Source organism: Mustela lutreola, chromosome 1, assembly GCF_030435805.1.
Source record: "Mustela lutreola isolate mMusLut2 chromosome 1, mMusLut2.pri, whole genome shotgun sequence".
NCBI lineage: Eukaryota > Metazoa > Chordata > Mammalia > Carnivora > Mustelidae > Mustela > Mustela lutreola.
In genome coordinates this window covers 24,588,299-24,607,303 of record NC_081290.1, presented here as the reverse complement: position 1 = coordinate 24,607,303, position 19,005 = coordinate 24,588,299, and the positions used below count along the sequence as shown (strand labels likewise).

General features: G+C 42.1%; 1 protein-coding gene across 4 annotated transcripts in view; it reads left to right on the top strand.

Annotated features, from left to right (window-relative positions):
- The window catches only part of KIT (KIT proto-oncogene, receptor tyrosine kinase), an 87,111-nt gene that overhangs the window by 29,247 nt on the left and 38,859 nt on the right, over nt 1–19,005 (top strand). For 2 of the 4 annotated variants that reach the window (XM_059161159.1, XM_059161140.1), the window contains exons 2-5: nt 8,097–8,366; nt 11,130–11,411; nt 12,731–12,867; nt 17,419–17,587. In XM_059161159.1, the coding sequence (XP_059017142.1) occupies nt 8,097–8,366; nt 11,130–11,411; nt 12,731–12,867; nt 17,419–17,587 (858 nt within the window). Of the gene's footprint in view, nt 1–8,096; nt 8,367–11,129; nt 11,412–12,730; nt 12,868–17,415; nt 17,588–19,005 lie in introns of all 4 variants that reach the window. The other 2 variants (XM_059161149.1, XM_059161132.1) reach the window with 1 other exon arrangement.

Genomic DNA, 19,005 nt, shown 5'->3' with positions numbered 1-19,005 from the left:
TTTCTATCTGATGATACGTAATTGAAAAGAGTATTTAGAAATTGTCACCGACAGCAATCAGCCTTCAGGAATGCTGGTTACAAAGCATCCAAGACCAGAGAAGTACTGCTCTGTAGGATGATGTCCCCCATTACCTTCCCCTGTCCTGCACCTGCACAGCTAATAAATCTAGTAATTTCCTTCACCGTGCATTTATCGTCATTGTCTGTGTACCTGGTGCTCTGTGAGGCTTGGAGGATGGAGATAGTAACAGATTTTGTTTTGGAATCTGAGAGCTTATCCCTTTGGGGGTGTGGTAGGGCTGGTGGGGAGGCGGTCCTTGCAGGATGAGCTTTTCCTGACCACCATACACCTTAGTCTGAGAACTTTGTCTTCCCCTTTCCCCTCCTTGAATGCCCTTGTACACATATATGTTTGCAAATGGACAAAGGCTTGCTGGCTCAACTCTCATGGTCCCTCCTTCTGGACCTTTCCATCATGTTTCTGGGCCGTAGAGTAGCTGCCCTCTTTGAGACATGGGATGTGTCGATCACCTTTCAGTATTTTTATTTTGTTTATATTGGTTTTGTGAAACTTCTGTGGTTAGGGTGGCATGAACTCGGTGCAGGAGAGCGGGGCTGTTCTGGGATACGCCCTTGGTTTCCTTAACTTTGTGTGGGTGACCCCGAGTGGATATACAGGCTCCCCTTGTCCCCCGACTGGGCCAAGAGCATTTTTTCAGATTTGTTTGGTTTTCATTGAGCTCATACTCCCCCCGCCACTCTCCCCACCCCAGCTTTTTTCTATTTCCAGTATCCTCTACTTGTTTTTAAGGCCTCATGGGGGTTGTGGGCAATTACTAGGATCCTTCCATCTTGGTTTTTATCCAGTTTATTCCTGGGGGGATATAAAAGTATGTCAGAAACTGGAGGGGGTATACAAATCATTAGTTTTTTTTTTTTTTTTTTAATCATGAATTGTGGTAAAATAGTACGTGAATTTAGGAGTCGCGTGGCTACCGTGGAGCTTTGGGCTTTGTCTTAGTTGCGGTTCCCACTCTACTTCCTCAAGACCAGAATAGGCCTATCGACCTGGGTTTGCCTCCCCGCTGTTATTTTACCTGGTTCCTTATAGTTGTGTCCAGAGGAGAAAAGGTTTTGAAATGACTTCCTTACTTTTAACCCCGGCTGTAAACCCAGTCTCTGCAGCTTAGATGTTTGTGAAGCATACAAAGCCCTTAAGAGGATCTTTGAGAAAAGATTTGCAGTGATGGGCCGTCGACGCAGTGGGCCCAGGTAGGGCCTCGCGCTCAAGCAGGTGGCTCTCCCTTGCACTAGTGGTTGAGAACCTTCTACAGGACAAGCCCAGCCTGGACTCTCAATGGGTGTCTTCATCGACAGGATACAAGACTACAGATGTACCTTGAGTAGTGTATTGTCACTTAAGTAAGGTCGATAGCTGCATTCTTTCTAATGGAGAAGCAGAACCTTGACTTTGCAGTTTTGGTTGACTTTGGGTTTGGGATGACTGGCAGGGGTTCTCCGTGTACACCACACCCAGAATCCAAGCAAGGTCTGCAGTTTCTAACTGCGTTTCCTTCAGTGTCCTGCTTGCGAAACAGCACTGGGGAGGCAGAGCACCCCCCTCTCTTGGTGTGTGAGCCTCCCTCGCCCAGTCTTCTCATGTTTCACCCACATTTAATTGGACACTGGTCTTAGCTGAGCCACGCTTAGCAGATTTCTTTGTTACCAGACGATAGGGAGCTCTTCCCCAACACACACACTCCTATTTCCTCAATTTTCATAACATGCTCTTAATTTGGGTATAAAGTAGGCCCCAAGTCTAATTTTGAGAAACAGGTTTGAGAATAAGACCACGTGACCCTGACGGTGGGAGCAGGAGTCGTGGGCACCCAGGATCCCCTGCGCTGGAGTCCGTGTGGTTGGAAACTTGGAGCTTACTCAGCCCAGAAAGTTAAAAGTGCTTTTATGAATGCCTGCTCTGTGTAAAGTAGCAGAGAGATGGGAGCCAAGATGCCCCTCGTGCCCTCAAGCACAACGGTGTAGGACAAATCAAAATAATGACAACAGTTTTTCTAAATGACGTGATTTAAAACAAAGTCAAGGTGTTCACAAAGGCTAATACTGGGGGGTCAGAGTGGCAGCCGAGAAAGAACCAGGGTAGCTGAGACAGGTTGAGGCTTCACTGGCCAGGGCCTTTGAGGAATTGTTGTTTTGTTTTGTTCAATGTTAGTTTTTTTTTTTTTTAATTGTGGTAAAATACACATAATATAAAATATACTGTTTCTAAGTGTCCAATTTAGTGCCATTAGGTACATTCACAGTGTTGTGCACCCATCTCACCACTCTCCATTTCCAGAACATTTTTTTTTATTATCCCAAATGGAAATGCTGTACCCATTAACCTCATTAGTTCTCCATTCTTCCCTCCCCCTCGCTCTTGGCAATCTTACTCTACTTCTGTCTCAATGGACTGGCTTACTGTAGGTGCTGTGTTTAAGTAGAATCACACCACATTTGTTCTTTTATTTGTGGCTTATTTCACATAGTATCATGTTTTTGAAGTTCATGAATGTGGTAGCCCAGGTCAGATTTCCCTTCCTTTTCAGGGCTCAGTAATATTCCATCGCGTGCACCTGCCACATTTTGTCTGTCTGTTGATCTATCAACGGGCTCTTGGGTTGTTTCCACTTTAGGCTCTTTTTTTTTTTTTTTTTTTAGAGAATCTTTTTTTTTTTTTTTTTTTAATTTTTTTTTTTTTTTTTTTAAAGATTTTATTTATTTATTTGACAGAGAGAGATCACAAGTAGACAGAGAGGCAGGCAGAGAGAGAGAGAGAGGAGGAAGCAGGCTCCCTGCTGAGCAAAGAGCCCGATGTGGGGCTCGATCCCAGGACCCTGAGATCATGACCTGAGCCGAAGGCAGCGGCTTAACCCACTGAGCCACCCAGGCGCCCCTCCACTTTAGGCTCTTGTAGATGATGCTACTGTGAGCATGGATGTGCGAATATCTGCTTGCATCCCTACTTTCAGTTCTTTTGGGTATGGTTGAATTTTATACACATGAGAGAGGTTATAGAGAGTGTGTTGGCATTTATCTTCATATTGTTAAAATCTTACAACCTAAGTGCTCCTTTTCTCCCTTATTGATGCTCTTTGAGAGCAAGGACTGCCTTCTAGGTTCGGCACTTAGCCAGGTAACCGGGATACATATATAAATATTTGACTAGTTCCTAGTCCAGAGCCATCATACATTACGGTAGGTGGTCCCCAGAATGGTAAGTTGTGCCATCTCCCCCCCGCCCCCGGCTCATTAATTAACACGTGTTCAGAGAATAGAAAACAACTTTTAAATTATCCTTAGCCAAACATAATTAGGGAAGTACATTTTTCTAATGCAGAGAGTCCCGATGTAGATAAAACTCAATTCAAGAAACATTTGTTGAGATCCTGCTATGTACCAGATGCATTTTAAAATGTGTAATTTCAGAGCAATTTCAAAGCTCAGTTGGAATACCTTATTGGTATTGAACTTTAAATATAATAGGTACACAGCATATATTTAAATATAACAGGTACAGACCTTTTAACATGAATCTCTAGTCTTTTTTATTGTGAGAACATCATAACAACGTTCAAGATAGTTTGGAAAAAAGAGAATTAATAATACCCAGAGTCCCACTCTGATATAAGCTCTATTTTTATTTTCTAGGGTGAGTTTGAGGCTTGAACTTCTAATTTATTTTGAAAATAAAACCCTTAATGCCTCTGGTGGCAGTTATTTTAAAATTTATTTTTTAAAGCCCCAGAAGTAAAATGGAAACCAGGGATTTCAAATTTGGAGGCTCTGGGACGCCTGGGTGGCTCAGTTGGTTAAGCAGCTGCCTTCAGCTCAGGTCATGATCCCAGCGTCCTGGGATCGAGTCCCGCATCGGGCTCCTTGCTCAGCAGGGAGCCTGCTTCTCCCTCTGCCTCTGCCTGCTATTCTGTCTGCCTGTGCTCGCTCTCTCTCCCTCTCTCTCTGACAAATAAATAAAATCTTTAAAAAAAAAAATTTGGAGGCTCCTTTTTGGAATGTATCCATAAGAGTTGAATGGATGAATGGAGCCACTCCCTTTTCTTAGTGGAGCAGCAGAAATGACATGTGTTCTCTCTTGGGGATAGCCCAGTAGACTGCTGACACCTGTTACAGGGGCTGGGTGTTTAGGAACCTGTCCCTCCTCCAGTCTTTTCTGTGTTCAGGGATCCATGGGAATGTTTTCATGACTTTGCCAGGGGAAAATTACAATTTAAGATTCCTGGAGGAGGTGAGACCTAGATTTAGACCACAAGTGAGCATCAGGACAGACTGAGGGGTGATGGGGCTGGACGTGTTAGATGGAGTTAGTGAAGACAGGTGACTGTGGTTAGGGACCAACACCCACGAAAAACAGGATTTTCCACATGGCAAGAAGGTGAATTTGTGGAGGAGGTGTGTTCTGGGGTCATGGGCAGACAGAGGGGCCTAGGAAGGAATGGATGCTGTTCATGGGCTCCTTCGGAAGCCAGCCTGAGGATCCGTCTTACAGGAGACGCAGGTAAGGGTCTGGTGGAGGCAGCTAGAATTTAATCCCGTGAAAGTGTTTTTTAAGCTGTAGGTAATGTCACTCTTAGCTGCTGCCACTTCTGGGATGGTCTTTGAGGCTGGGAGTGGGTTGTTGAAAGATGGTTGTTTTTTAGGCTGATGCATCTCAGGGTTTGATGAGTTGGGAGTTGGGACTGGCTGGAGCTTCAAGGTCTTTTGGGAGAGGATGTCATCTCTCTGAGGTAGTAAGTGGCTGGTCTGGGGTGGGGCAGCAGGAGTGGAAAGGCAGACAAGGATGAGAGGCAGAGGCTCCGAAGGAAAGATGGCTAGGATTTGCTGCCAAGGAGGCAGAAGTCAGGCGGGAACTCGTTTGGGAAATGATGGAAGCATTTATATTCCTAGGAAGTGAGTAAGTCAGGACTGATTGGAGGGGTGATAAGAGGTTCTGTTTTTAGAATAATTGTGTCTGACATTTATTATGTTTTTTTCTGTGGGTCCCCAAACAGTTCTGAGTACACACAGCTTTGTACAGTAGCCTTATGAAATAGGTTCAACTACCGTCCGTCCCTGCTTTTCAAATGGGGAGACCAAGACAGAGTTGATGGGTAACTTACCTAAGGATCATACACTCAACTCCTGGCAGAGCCGGGATGCAAATCTAGAGTCTTAACTCGAGAGCCAATTCTGATTCCCATAAAAACTCTGTGAGATGAGGGTGTATATATATATTTTTTTTTCTTTTTTTTTTTTTTTAAATCATTTTCCAAATCTGGGAGCTGGGGCACAGAGAAGTTGAGTGGCGTGCCTTAGGTCACACTTCCATTGGCGTGGTAGGTCTCTGGAAGTCAGCAATATTTACTCAGCTGGATTGACCTGTCCACAGATGCACTCCTGAGAAAGCTAAACTGATTGAAGTATATTGCAGTATAAATTCTTTAGGAATTTTTGAACTAAACTCGTTCAATGTCACTGCTATCCGCTTGGAAGTATTCCCTTTTATAAAGGGGATCAATAATTGAAATACTGGTGTCTCCATTTATTGCTGTGCCCAGTTTCATTACTTAACACTCTGTAAGACTTTAAAAACAATCCCAGGCACTTTGTTTCCATATTCTGGCCCCTCCATTTTGGTGCTTAGACTAGCGGGTATGGATGGTCTTGTCTGTAACACTTCTTATGTTGTTGGTGCTTAAGAATGTTTGATGATTGTCATTGACCTTGTTAACCTTCTGCGACTTGAGGTTTGCTGAGGGTCTTCCGTCTGGGGTATACTTGGCATGATCTTGGGGAGGTACGATGGTAGCCATGGTCAAAAGGTGCCCAGAAGCGATACTTGTCTGGGTAACAATTTGGAATTGAGACCCGTCATCTCTGTGCATCTGCAGGGGACAGTTTCCCTGCTTCTTTAGAGCATCCGTGGTCTGTCCCTCTTCCCAGACTCTCTTCTGTCTTCACGTGTCAATAGGTCTCTTCTGTAACTTTTAACCTTGTTTGACTGCAGCTCTATTACTCTGCCTTCTTGGTCCGTATAGCTCCTCAGGGAGAGGCCTACACATAGAGCCTTTAACCTTGGAGCATGCAGAAATTTCCACTCACCTGAAATTGTACTCTTGGGTTTCCTGCCGTCTCTTTCTCACCAATACAGTCGGTTCCTTCCCTTGATCACTTTCGTTCATTCCCTTGATTCTGCTCAGCATCTGCCCTGGGACCCACCACTCTCTCTTTGAAACTTTCTTTCCTCTTTAGTGCCCAATTCCCTTCCGTTCTGGCAGTGGTTTTTTGGTTGCTTGTTTATTTTTGATTTTTAAATGTCAAACCTATGCCCTCTTGCCTGGAAGAGCTCTCCAAGATTGGTACTCTCTGTGTTCCTCTTTTTTCCACAAGCCCTTACCCTTGACTATGTGATCCTGTATTTTAACTTCACGCATTTTTGCTCTTCCTTCCCCACCTGCAGTGCAGGCCATAAGGTGAGAAGTGCGTCCACTGGCCAGGTAGACCCTGGGAGCGGGGCACTTGCCCCTCCTGTTCCCGTCCGTTTCTGATCATGTCTCCCCACCCCAGTCCTGTCAAACTTGCGGAGAGCTTCCTGGCGTGGCTTACTTGCTGCCTTTGCCTTTTCCTCCTCCTTCAGAACTCAGGTCACTTCTTGTCTCCGACCTTGCATGTGTGGGGGAGGGGATAGATACCCCATCTCCCCCATGACCCTGCAGAAGTGATTGAAAGCCCCCCACCCCCCACCGAGGGGGAGTTCCGTTACCCTGTTGCTCTAGCCCACCTTACCCCGGGACCCTGTCTTCCCACTCGCTCACCCAGGTCATCTGTGAGTCAGTCTTTGTAGTTTAATTACAGTAGAATAATGCATTTTTTGTCTCAGATCCTTACCATATGTATCATTCCTCCTGCCTACCGGAGGACCAGAACTCTTCACAGATTTCCTGGAATCTCGAAGATCTTCAGTATCTTACTGCACGTGCCACTTTTCTGCTGAAAAACGTATAGTGAAAAAAAAAAAAAAAAACACAAGAAAAAAAAGCCAAAATGTATAGTGTCTCTGCATGGTCTAGGTGGTCCCTGTGGCACGTGTCTATCTTCTCTTTCACCTTTCCCATATGGTAAAGGCCCAACCCACCTTCTTCTTCAGCTTAAAGCTAAAACTTGTAGCTGTATTTCACTTACTCTGATACACAAGCAGTGTGTTCTTTAAACTCTGGAGTGTGTGTACCAACCCTGTGTTGCACTTACATGGGATTTTCTCCAGCACTAGCTTGAGGCCCTTGCAGATCATAATTAACGAACTGTTATTTGTGGTCCTGCAACAGGTAGATGAGCGAATGAGGGACTTGGCTGCCGTGAATTTTCTAAGGTTCAAGTTCCACATCCAGAGTCTAGGAAACCTATCGAGGCATTGGTTTGATCAGGCAGCAACACAGCGTATGTCATGAGACCGCTCACGGTCTGATCTTTAAAATGGGATTTTCATTTTCTGCCTTCTTGTTTGAAACTCCAGAATAGTTCTGCTTTTGATGAACATCACCATATTAGGAGAATTGCATACAAATAACTGAATTCACAGCCACGCTATGTCAAGGTCAAGTATGTTTTGCCAGAAGAGTAACAGGCCAGTAGTTTTTTTGTTTTGTTATGCTTTTTTTTTTTTTTTGATAGTGTGAGGTTTTGTTTTTGTTATTTCCAAGCTGGGTGTCAGCATGTCAGTACCATGGCAATGGCCCATATTCAGAGTAGAAACTTGACCCAGCTGTGTGTTTAACCCAGAGAAGGCCATGGCATCCCCCAAGTATGGCTTGCATACCAAGTGTGACCCTTTGGATCAGTGGAGAGTTGCGGAAAATAATCTTCTAGATGAACTTAAGAAACTTGAAACAGAACTCTTTCTAACTATAAATAGCAGGGCAGCTTTGTCCTATTTTTATTGTAGAGCAAGCACACAGAAGATAGCAATCAATATTGGAAGAAATGCTTTATTTCGCCAAGGAAAAAGATCATACTCAACACGATTCTTATTTCTCTTGGCAGGCTCTTCTCAACCATCTGTGAGTCCAGGGGAACTGTCTCTACCATCCATCCATCCAGCAAAATCAGAGTTAATAGTCAGTGCTGGCGACGAGATTAGGCTGTCATGCACCGATCCAGGATTTGTCAAATGGACTTTTGAGACCCTGGGTCAGTTGAAGGAGGACACGCACAACGAATGGGTCACAGAGAAAGCCGAGGCCGCCAGCACGGGCAATTACACGTGCACCAACAGAGACGGCTTAAGCAGGTCCATTTATGTGTTTGTTAGAGGTAAATGTGTGGCTTTCTTTCATGCTATGCTTTAGAGAACTTAATATCCTGTTCTTAATTATGGATGACATCTAGATGGCTGAGCCAGAGAGGAAATATTACTGGCTGGGTCTCGGGCGCCTGAAACAAATTTTTCTTTGTTAGTTTCCCCCCATCTTTTGATACATCGTGGCTGTGGGTATGACTCCAGCTGAAGGTCTGCAAGGCTGTGATACTCTTCCTAATGAGATTACAATATGGTTAGCCCATTTGTCCTGGCACTGCGAGTAAACCCTGAGAATAAATTAGGCCCTTTGGGAGAGCTGCATTTTAATGCCTTGAGATCCTAGATACTCCCACTTAGTAAAAACACTTCAGGGAACTAAAGGCCTCTGACGGCCTAAACAGACCCAACACTTCAAAAGAACTGACCCACTTTGAGGGAGCAAATTCCAGAAAAATAAGCCAGCCAGCTAAGCACCCCACGTCCCCTCTTAGGTTCTTAGTGGTTGTCATTTGATTCTTTTTTTTTTTTTTTAAACCGTGACCTCTTAGAAACAGAAGAAAAATACGATCGTTGGATTTCCATATCTCATTTCCTATGATAAACTCAGTGATTCATCTGTGTTTGTGCTTTTCACATCCTTGTCCACAGGAGGTTAGCTGACGGTGGGAGGGAGGAAGAACCTTTCTGTTGATGTACAAACAAGTACTTTAAGCTTAAAGAGACAGACCCAGGTTATAGGAGGAGAAATGAAGTCTGGGTTCTGGTCCTGAGTTTGTGCCTGGACTGGGGCTGCCATTGAAACAGGCCAGTGTAGGAGGCCTCACCCATGATACCGTGGAAGAGTAATGAATACATTTGTTCTAGATGGCAGATTTGAGCAAGCTCAGAGAGTTTTAGTTTCTTCCTGGAACATTTGGAGAAGATCAACCTGCCTGTCATCCTCACCGAACTTTTGTTCAGGAGACAAAATTGTGCAAATTCAAGCTCTAGCAAGGTTTTATTTTTATTTATTTATTTTTTAAATATTTTATTTATTTATTTGAAAGACAGAGATCACAAGTAGGCAGAGAGGCAGGCAGAGAGAGAGGAAAGGAAGCCGGCTCCCCGGTGAGCAGAGAGCCTGATGTGGGGCTCGATCCCAGGACCCTTTGACCATGACCTGAACCGAAGGCAGTGAGCCACGCAGGCGCCCCTCGAACTCTAGCAAGGTTTTATAAAAGTTGATGCCTATAGTGTTCACTGTAAAGAAGATTGCCCTGGAATTGACTCTGCCTTTCCTTAGTTTATCTGTTACTCTTTCCTAGGTCAGTGCCTTGGCAAGGCACAGCTTAGCCTTGGGGTATGGTTCCATGATGGTTGAGCTATCCTGGGGGGTTGTTCTTTGATGTTCAAGAAGGTACTCTGGAATTTCCAGGTAGTCTCGAAGTGTCATTCTGCATGTTAGTCCAGTGGGTAGACCACGGAATAGATGGGACAAACTGCTGAATTAGCCAGGTCAGTCTCACAGAAAGCATGGATTTTCGTGAAAAGGAAAGTCTTCCTCAATAACTTACCACTTCAGTGAATTATTACTGATTTAAGATGTTTGGATACTTAAGTAATTTATGTTACAGCACTGAAGGAACCTGGGGCATTGTAGGAGCTAGCCGTAAGCAATTGAGAAACTCGAGTATATGGAAAAAAACCATCTGTGGCCTCGGACCTTAGTTCCACCATCATGACAGACTTTATTCTTAGAACACATTAGGCTGGGAGATGCATAACTCATTCTGGAAATTTTTTTTTTTTCCTAAATTAAATGGTAAGTGTATTTCAGTGATGTCGGGTTGATTTTTGTGGAACACCTGAATTCCAGGTGGAAAGGACAGTGAAGAAACACTTTAAACATGATCTGTTGGCCCCGCCATCTCTCTGTATTATCTTTACACAGCAGAGGTGGCTATCTGTTGGGTCTACAGAATGAGGTTTGTCTTTGCCTATAGGAGGTCCTACTCTGGCTGGGGCCTTTCCAGTTCACACCTGGTGTCCTGGCATAATTATTAATGGCACTCCTCTTCACTGTCAAGTGTTCTGGTTTGGATGATATTTATCATAATATTCCTGAAAGTCATAAGCTCCCCTTGGGAATATGGCTTCCTTTGATGTCCAGAAGTTTATATTTATACATAATTTTCAAGGAATATGAAGGGTGAGGCCCACATGTCGTTGGTACAGGGTGGTCTGCTAATAGTTTTGTAGATTTTATGCAGAAGCTGAAAGATCCTGGAGACTGGGGGCTCTGGAAAGGGGCCCCTTTCCCTGATCCTGGTAGGTATCAGCATACTGGCCGAGTCTTGGCCCATCCCCCTCAGACCATTTCCTACCGTAGAAGGAGAGTAACTGTTGTGATAAAATACCCTCAGAGTTTAAGAGCTCAAGTCACGGTATTCGTTGGACTGTGATTTGAGTCCGCTCAGCCATTTCTGGGCCGTGTCACTTGGTAGGGGAGTCACTTTTTTGAGACTTCGGTTCCTTCATTTCTGAAAGGGTGGTCACGATAATGCCCATCCCATGGGGGTGTTTTGAGGATTAAATGAGATAAAGTGTAATGGTCCAAGCTTAGTGTCTGACCTGTGAAAGGGGTTACCAAATGTTCCCTGTGGCTTAATTAGTAATATGTGGATAAATTCTACTTTTGCTTGCAAAGAAAAAAAAAAATCGGAGTCCTTTGACATTTTAAAAATGTTGTCAGTGCCCGGAACCATCCATTCAAACTACTCATTTTTGACACGCTTTAGATCCCGCACGGCTTTTCCTCGTTGACATTCGCTTGTATGGGAAAGAAGACAATGATACACTGGTCCGCTGTCCTCTGACAGACCCAGACGTGACCAATTACTCTCTCACGGGGTGCGAGGGGAAGCCTCTTCCCAAGGACTTGACGTTTGTCGCCGATCCCAAGGCCGGCATCACGATCCGAAACGTGAAGCGCGAGTATCACCGGCTCTGCTTGCACTGCTCAGCGGACCAGAAGGGCAAGTCCGTGCTGTCAACGAAATTCACCCTGAAAGTGAGGGCAGGTAGGGGCCCTTTCTGTCTTCCGGCGGGGAGGCGGACTTGTGTGGAGGGAGGAGCGGTGTCTCTCTCCTGGCGGTCCCCGGTCATCTGAGTGTGGGCAGGCAGGCAGCCGGCTCTTCCCTGTGGTTCCCCCACCTCCCAGCTGCCGTCAACTGCTTGTGAATTCTTCCTTTCGTAGCCCCCAAGCCCACACCCCCGGTCCACGGCTGCCTCCAACGGGCAGCTTCTAGCCGAGACTGGCGCTCCGACCCTACAGGGGACACCTCCCGACCTCAGGACACCGAGTCTCCTCACTGCCTGAGCTGTCCCTCCCAAGAGAACCTCACGGGGAGGCTCCCCTTCCCCTGTTTGAAAAGATTAACATAGACACAATTCACTCCTTGATGGACTATTGCTAGAGGAATTGACTTTTCTCCACAGTGATTTGATTTTAATGCATTCCCAAACTCTTCCCAATCTGAGGAGGAAAGTACCAGCTGAGTATGGACCTTGTTATTATGGTGGCATTATGTAGATTATTTTCATTGCTGGAAAATGTCTAGATTTTGTCTCCGAGATCATCAAATCCAACGCCAGCTGACATTCAGCTACCGAGTACTTTTTATTAGGGCTTTTGAAAATGTGTGCTCCTTGGAATTAAGGAAAGATTGGTTATTTAAAATGGAGATTTTTCAGAAAAGAGCAAGAGGTTATTACTATGGCTCATGGGAAAGATGCCTGTTTGTTTGTTTTTGTTGTTTTTAAGATTTTATTTATTTATTTGACAAAGAGAGAGAGGATGGAGAGTCCAAGCAAGGGAGCAGCAGAGGGAGAGGGAGAAGCAGGCTCCCTGCTAAGCAGGGAGACTGATGTGGGACTCGATCCTAGGACCCCAGGATCATGACCTGAGCAGAATGCAGTTGTTTAACCAACTGAACCATCCAGGCTCCCGAGAAGGATGGCTGTTTAGTTAAAAGAATATGATTGGTTTTAGGTCATGTTCTCATGAAACCTTCAAGGTTGTGTGAGGTAAAGATTAAAGCCGCTTCCCAATGCCACGGTTTCTCCCTGTTTCAAAACAGCCTTGTCCAGTAGCATTATCATCTCAGAGCAGACAGTCCTATCATCGTCACTCAATGTTGATGAATTTGTTCGAAGCATGCAAGATGTAATTGCTAATGTCTTCAGATCTGTAAGTAATACAGATAGGTTAGTGCCATACTTGATATTTTATTTAAAAGACGACCACGCAAGTTGTGTGCCTTTGAGGGCACGTGGTAAGTGAAAATGGCCTATGATTGTAGAACACATGACTGGAGGGCCACATTTCTGTTTCTTCCAGCCATCAGAGCTGTCCCGGTGGTGTCGGTGTCCAAAGCAAGCTCTCTTCTTAGGGAAGGGGAGGAATTCTCTGTGATGTGCTTGGTCAAGGATGTGTCCAGTTCTGTGGACTCCATGTGGATCAAGGAAAACAGCCAGGTGAGTGGTTTGTTGCCTTTGTTTTTCTGAATATATCATTCTCTCCCTGTGGGAGATTATAAGGTTTTCCCTTTAATGGGTTTATTTATTGTCCTGGCAAGGCTCAGCTGGTGTATCTGTCTGAGGTGGGACTATCTGGGTGTGTGTCGAGATGCATCTTTTCCCCTTTCAGAACACCATATGTGGATGTGTACATTCATTATTTGTGACAAATGCATGTCATTTTGTCAATTTATTTTGAGAAAATCTAAGAGAGGACTTCAGACTCCTATTATTACTGTGTGTTGTCTCTTTGACTTTCACAAAGAAATTTTAAAAAAAAACTTCTGGTTAACCACATAACCTTTGATTTTTAAGACTATTAAATACATCCAGGCCAGATGATTTAAAATATTGGGGAAAGTTGTCAATTTTTTTTTCCTTTCCATATTTAAAATGAGAAAATGGTCTCAGATACCAACCAAGGAGCTCTTTCCTTTCCCACAAAATGGCTTATCCATTTCAGAGATGTGTTTCTTTTTGTATTGATCTGACTTACCCCCTCTGAGGCTGGTTACCTGAGATCAAGTTGCTAATGGTTTTCTATTTGTTTTAGTCACTATTAATAAAATGGTTATCTTTAATCTGAAACATTTGGACATGTTTAAGTTCTCATTCATTTAACAAATGCATGATGAATGTCTACTATATGTTAGTTGCTGTGTTGGGCATATCTTTAATTTTAGCCAGTTATATGATTTTTTTTTTCCCTCTTTCTCTCTCTGAATACTCATTAGTAGCAAGGTCTTTCAGATGTCTAATCTCCCAAATATTTCACTTGAAAATTTCCATCAACTGAATATTCAATAACTTTTATTTGCATAATCTTGGCCATCTAGTTAATTAGCTGTCATGGTAGTTTTTCTTCAGGAGACATATATGCATTACATTGGAGAAAAGAAATAGTATATGTTCCTCTTCCTCCTCTTCCTCTTCTTCCTACTTATGCTCTGTATTCCACATTGGCAATTTCACGCCTGTTTGAAGAATTTTTTGCTCCATAAGTAACCATGGTGAATAGCATAGTGCAAAGTACTATGATGGTATTCACATAGACTTGTGATGGGTGATACCTTGCTAATGAAACCTGCCCATTGACTAGGAGAATAGATTGTACTAGAGACTTGTTCTTTCAAACCAGTGGCTCAGAGAAACAAGTTTTCCATATCATATAAGCTAATAAGAACAACAGCTTACATAGGGATTTTTGACTTAACTTATAGGACACAATCCTGTATTAATTGGCTTTCTATAATCCTTGATTTCAGATGAGAGAACAGTTTGGGCCATGTGCGTATTTGAGCCTCTGTATAACTTGAAAATTAGCCTTTTTTCGATGAGAAATTAAATTGCCCCAGGCAGTTTTGTTCTGAACCCTTTTTCCCAGGAGTCCCGCATGCCATTCCCAATTAATCCACTGGCGCTGGTAGATAAGCCTTCAGTGTTGGGAGCCCTTTGGGGAAATCCCAGTGTGCACCTCAAGGGTTAAGGAAAACCAAATCACATGCAAACAATATGTAATGTGTGACTTGCAGATGGGGCTCATGGCTCTATGCCAAGGTTCATCCATGACTCTTTTGTTGATATCCTTTGGCTTCATTTGGAATACTTAACGCTGTTAACACTATCAAAATTATCTTTAAAATCCATGGTATTTGATTCTGATTGTTTAGAATAAGTTTAACTCAACAGTGAAATGGAGGATAAAATGACTGTTCTAGAGTTTTTACAGTCATTTGTTTTAAAATGTCAGAATCTTGGAGTTTATTTAAGGCTTTCTATAATCCTTGATTTCAGATGAGAGAACAGTTTGGGCCATGAATCTTGGTTAGCTTTTCTTATGCATCTACATCCTTGTGTTTTTACTTTTTATTATGATATTTGATAGTATCCTGAATTACGGTCTTCAGGTTTTGAAGGTGTTGATATTGTCTCACTTAGGACCAAGCTATTCTCCCAGCACTGATGTGTTCATTGTTCCTGCTTAGCTCCCTCTGGTAGACCCTTGGGCTCTTGCAAGAATTAGAAGGAAGATATACCATAAATCTAGAATGTGGTATGTTACCTGTCCCTATTAGTTGTCACTCTGTCTTGGCAGAGATGTGTGTGACCTGATGCACTGGGAGAGGACAGAACAGTGTCAACTCACCTTGTTGTTGATCTTCCTCATTGCTCTTCTGCAGTGAAATGGCAGATTCTGCCAATTATTAGAAGAATCTCTTGAAAGAGAGCATCTTCATGTCTGCATTGTGCTTCAGACTGGAAAGGCCTTTGAAGACCTTTGCTTTCTCATTCCCTTTTATTTATTTACTTAAAGATTTTATTTATTTATAAGAGAGAGAGCAGGAGGGAGAGTCAGAGGGAGAAATAGACACCCCACTGAGTAGGGAGCCCGACATAGGGGTTTGATCTCAGGACCCCCCCCAGTTCATGACCTGAGCCGAAGGTAGACACTTAACCTACAGAGCCATCCGGGCGCCCCTCATTCCCTTTTAAAAACAAAAGCTGAGACTAGTAGTATCCTTGACTTGCTCAAGATCTCACAGTTACTTAACAAAGCAGGTTTCTCTTCTTTTTATTTCAAAACATTCGGTTTTGGCAGTCTGCTCTTATGTATGCTCATTTTAATGTAAAAAAAAAAATTTCCAAAAATATAATAACATGAAAAAAAGAGAGAAACAGATATAATTCCACCATTGCATGTAGCAGTGCTATGCAATGGAAATAAAATGTGAGCCTTCTATATAATTTAACATTTTCCAGTAGGCACATGACAGTAAAAGTAAAATTGATTCTAGTACATTTTTTTAACCTAATAAAACTAAAATAGTATCTTATGTAATTACTATAAAAAGTTTTCAATGGGTTATTTTACATTTTTCATATTAAGTCTTCAAAATCTGGGACATATTGTATATTTAAAACGTAATTTGGACCTCAAGCATTCTAAGAGCTCAGTATCTTTATGTGGCTGGTCTTTATAAATGCTTTATTGTCTACTTTTTTTTTTCATATTTCTTTTCTCTCTGCCCCATGCATATGTATTATCATGTTTGAAGTGTTAAGGTACATTTAATTTATGCTTTTTAAGTAATACAAACATTTTCCTTATTTTCACATTTGTAATTTCGATACTTGGTATACCTTTAGGTCATTTCCAAGATTTTACTACAGTAAATGTTTTGGAGCCTTTTGTTGTTTTGTTTTGTTTGTTTGTTTGTTTGAGTCGTTTCCTTGAGATAAATTTGCTGGAATTGATAAAGGGGTATGAACAAACTGCCCAGTTACTTTCCATAAGGATTGTTCTGATTTACAGTAATGTCAGAATGGTCTAATGCTAGAAGTTCACCACTGCTTGGCCTGTGAGTTACCCTTGATCTCATTCCATGTCAATATCGGGTCCCATTTACCTTCTTTTCTCAGTTGTTATTTTTTTTCAATAGGAATGTGGTTTTTTACAGAAAATTTGAAAGATGCAGAAAGCTGTATGGTGCTTCCTTTAGTATTTTCAGAGTGGCTATAGTTTTTATTATGTTTTATTCTCATGATGTTTTCCATACCAAAAAAAAAAAAAAAAAAAAAATCTCTCCATGTCTTGTCTGCAGACGAATAGAATGAGTAGAATGATGATATCACAAGAGTAAATTTGCAACTTTTTCTCTTCTACTCAGGTTTAAATAATTTGGGGCTTGGTCTAACATATCTCACATACTTTGGAACCTCTTTTAATAGAAGCCAATATTCTGCTGGGTGAGAACTGTAGGGTGCATTTCCAAGTTAGTTTTAGACATTGTGAATCGAGGCGCCTGGGTGGCTCAGTCAGTTAAGTGGCTGCCTTCGGCTCAGGTCGTGATTCCAGGGTTCTAGGATCGAGCCCCACATCAGGCTCCCTGCTCAGCAGAGAGCCTGCTTCTCTCTCTCTCTCCCTCTGCCTGCTGCCCTGCTTACTTGTGCTCTCTCTCTCTGTCAAATAAACAAATAAATAATCTTGTAGACACTGTGACTCAACTTCTCTTCGTGAAAATAATATAAATGTTAATGAAATAGAATATTATAATTAGCGAGGTGTTTTCTTTCAATCACTAGGATATAGAATAAAAAAAAGATGGCCTAACAGCAGATACTAATATGACTTCACCATGCTGAGTCAATGTAAAATATCAGTATTCTGTAATATTTCTTCTAGAGTAACTTGTAAAATTTGGCCCTGTTAAAAAAAAAATAGTGCCACAGAGAATTTGGAATTATGTGTGCCATGGTTATTATGAAATGAATTTTCATGTTTTTTTTCAATCATTAATAATGACTATCTTTCAATATAATCTTGTAACATGAAGTGTTCCAATGACAGACTTGTCATGATGCTTTATTATTCTTACTTAAGGAGCGTATAATGAATGTTAATATGGAGAAGTTAATTGCTGCTATTTTTAATTTATCTAGGAAAGATCCTGAATCTAAATTTTATGGTAATGTTTGATTTTTATTTTTCTCTCCCTCCAAAACCAGCAGACTAACGCACAGACGCAGAGTAATAGCTGGCATCAGGGTGACTTCAATTTTGTACGTCAGGAAAAGCTGACTATCCGCTCAGCTAGAGTCAATGATTCTGGAGTGTTCATGTGTTATGCCAATAATACTTTTGGATCAGCGAATGTCACAACCACCTTGGAAGTTGTCGGTAAATCTCTCTATGGGAATGTATAAATTACTACCAGTAGTGAAAGAAGAAATTGCTAGATAGTTGCCTTTTTGTGTTAATAGAATGTTGAGAGATGACTAGAAATGTAATTGTCACCACATGAATGAATGAATGAATGAATAAGTGATCGTTGTCGCCTTTTCCAGCTAGATCACAGAAGCAAATTCTACCAGTCTTAATAAAGGGGAAGTGGAAAGCTGTAACTGAAGTTGTTTAAATGGGTCATTTTTCTACCATCCACCTCCTAAGCAAACAAATGTTAAGTGGAACTTTTTCAAAAATTCTAGGCCTTGCTGAATGACTTGAGCTTGGAAATGGATTGTAGACTTTCTGTATGGAGGAGTGAGATGCTGGGAGCTGAAAATATTTCTCTGAATCTTTTAGGGAGGCACCTGGGCCTTTGGTTTCTCTTTTTTACCATTTATGGGACTAGTTTGTTTGATGCAGGAAGGGCTGGGTTGGGCTTCTTCTTCCTAGTACACCCCTTACTTTACTCCGTCCGCCAACCTTATAGGCTGTAGCATAAGCCTTCAGGAAAGAGACCCACTAGGGGCTGACACACTAGTTCTAGACAGCATCAGCTAGATCATGGTTCCCTAGAGTCCTAACCCCATCATAGCTGATGTGCACAATGGGTTTAGCCTTTTCTTCCCTAGTCTGGAAATCCCACTAAATATTTATTTTCCAAGGTCTACTTAATGAGTGCAGAACATAGTGAATGTCCTGGATGTTTTTGATTTACTGGAAATAATAATAATTTCTAAATTATGCATTTTTGTTTTTTGAGCATCGTTTGAATTTAATCTATTTTCTTGCTTTTTTAATGCAATTATAGTCTTAGTGCTTGACTTTTAAGTACTTATAGGGTGGCAGATTTCTTCATCACGAGGGATAATAAAATGATGTGCTATTTGTTTTCGTCTCTCCTCTTTTCCCCATGTTTCTTCAATAATTCATGAAGCAGTGTTAGAGGTCTGTGATTTATCCCACAATAATCTCATATAATTTTGGCATTTCTGCCCATGTTGTAATGGAAATCATCTCACCAGACTAAACGTGGAGAACAACACCCTTTACTTGCAGTTAGAGTCCGCGTGCAGAGAGAGTCTTACTTTTTCCCTAAACGTGATTGGGAACCATTTATTAATTTGAATAGAAAGCGATGCTTTTAAAATATTAAACTCCATAAGTGCTAATTTGCTAAGTTGATTAGGGAGCATGTTGATCTATCAGCTTCAGCTCCAGAAAGCAATTAGTAAGGATGTTTTGAGCGTATTATTGTGTGTAATCAGATTTTTAAAACCCATTCATCAATTTCCAAGAATATAGCTGTGTAACTGGAAGGACTTGTGGCTGGGAAACCTGAATCTGGTTTTGTATTGTTTTGGGTTGGGTTG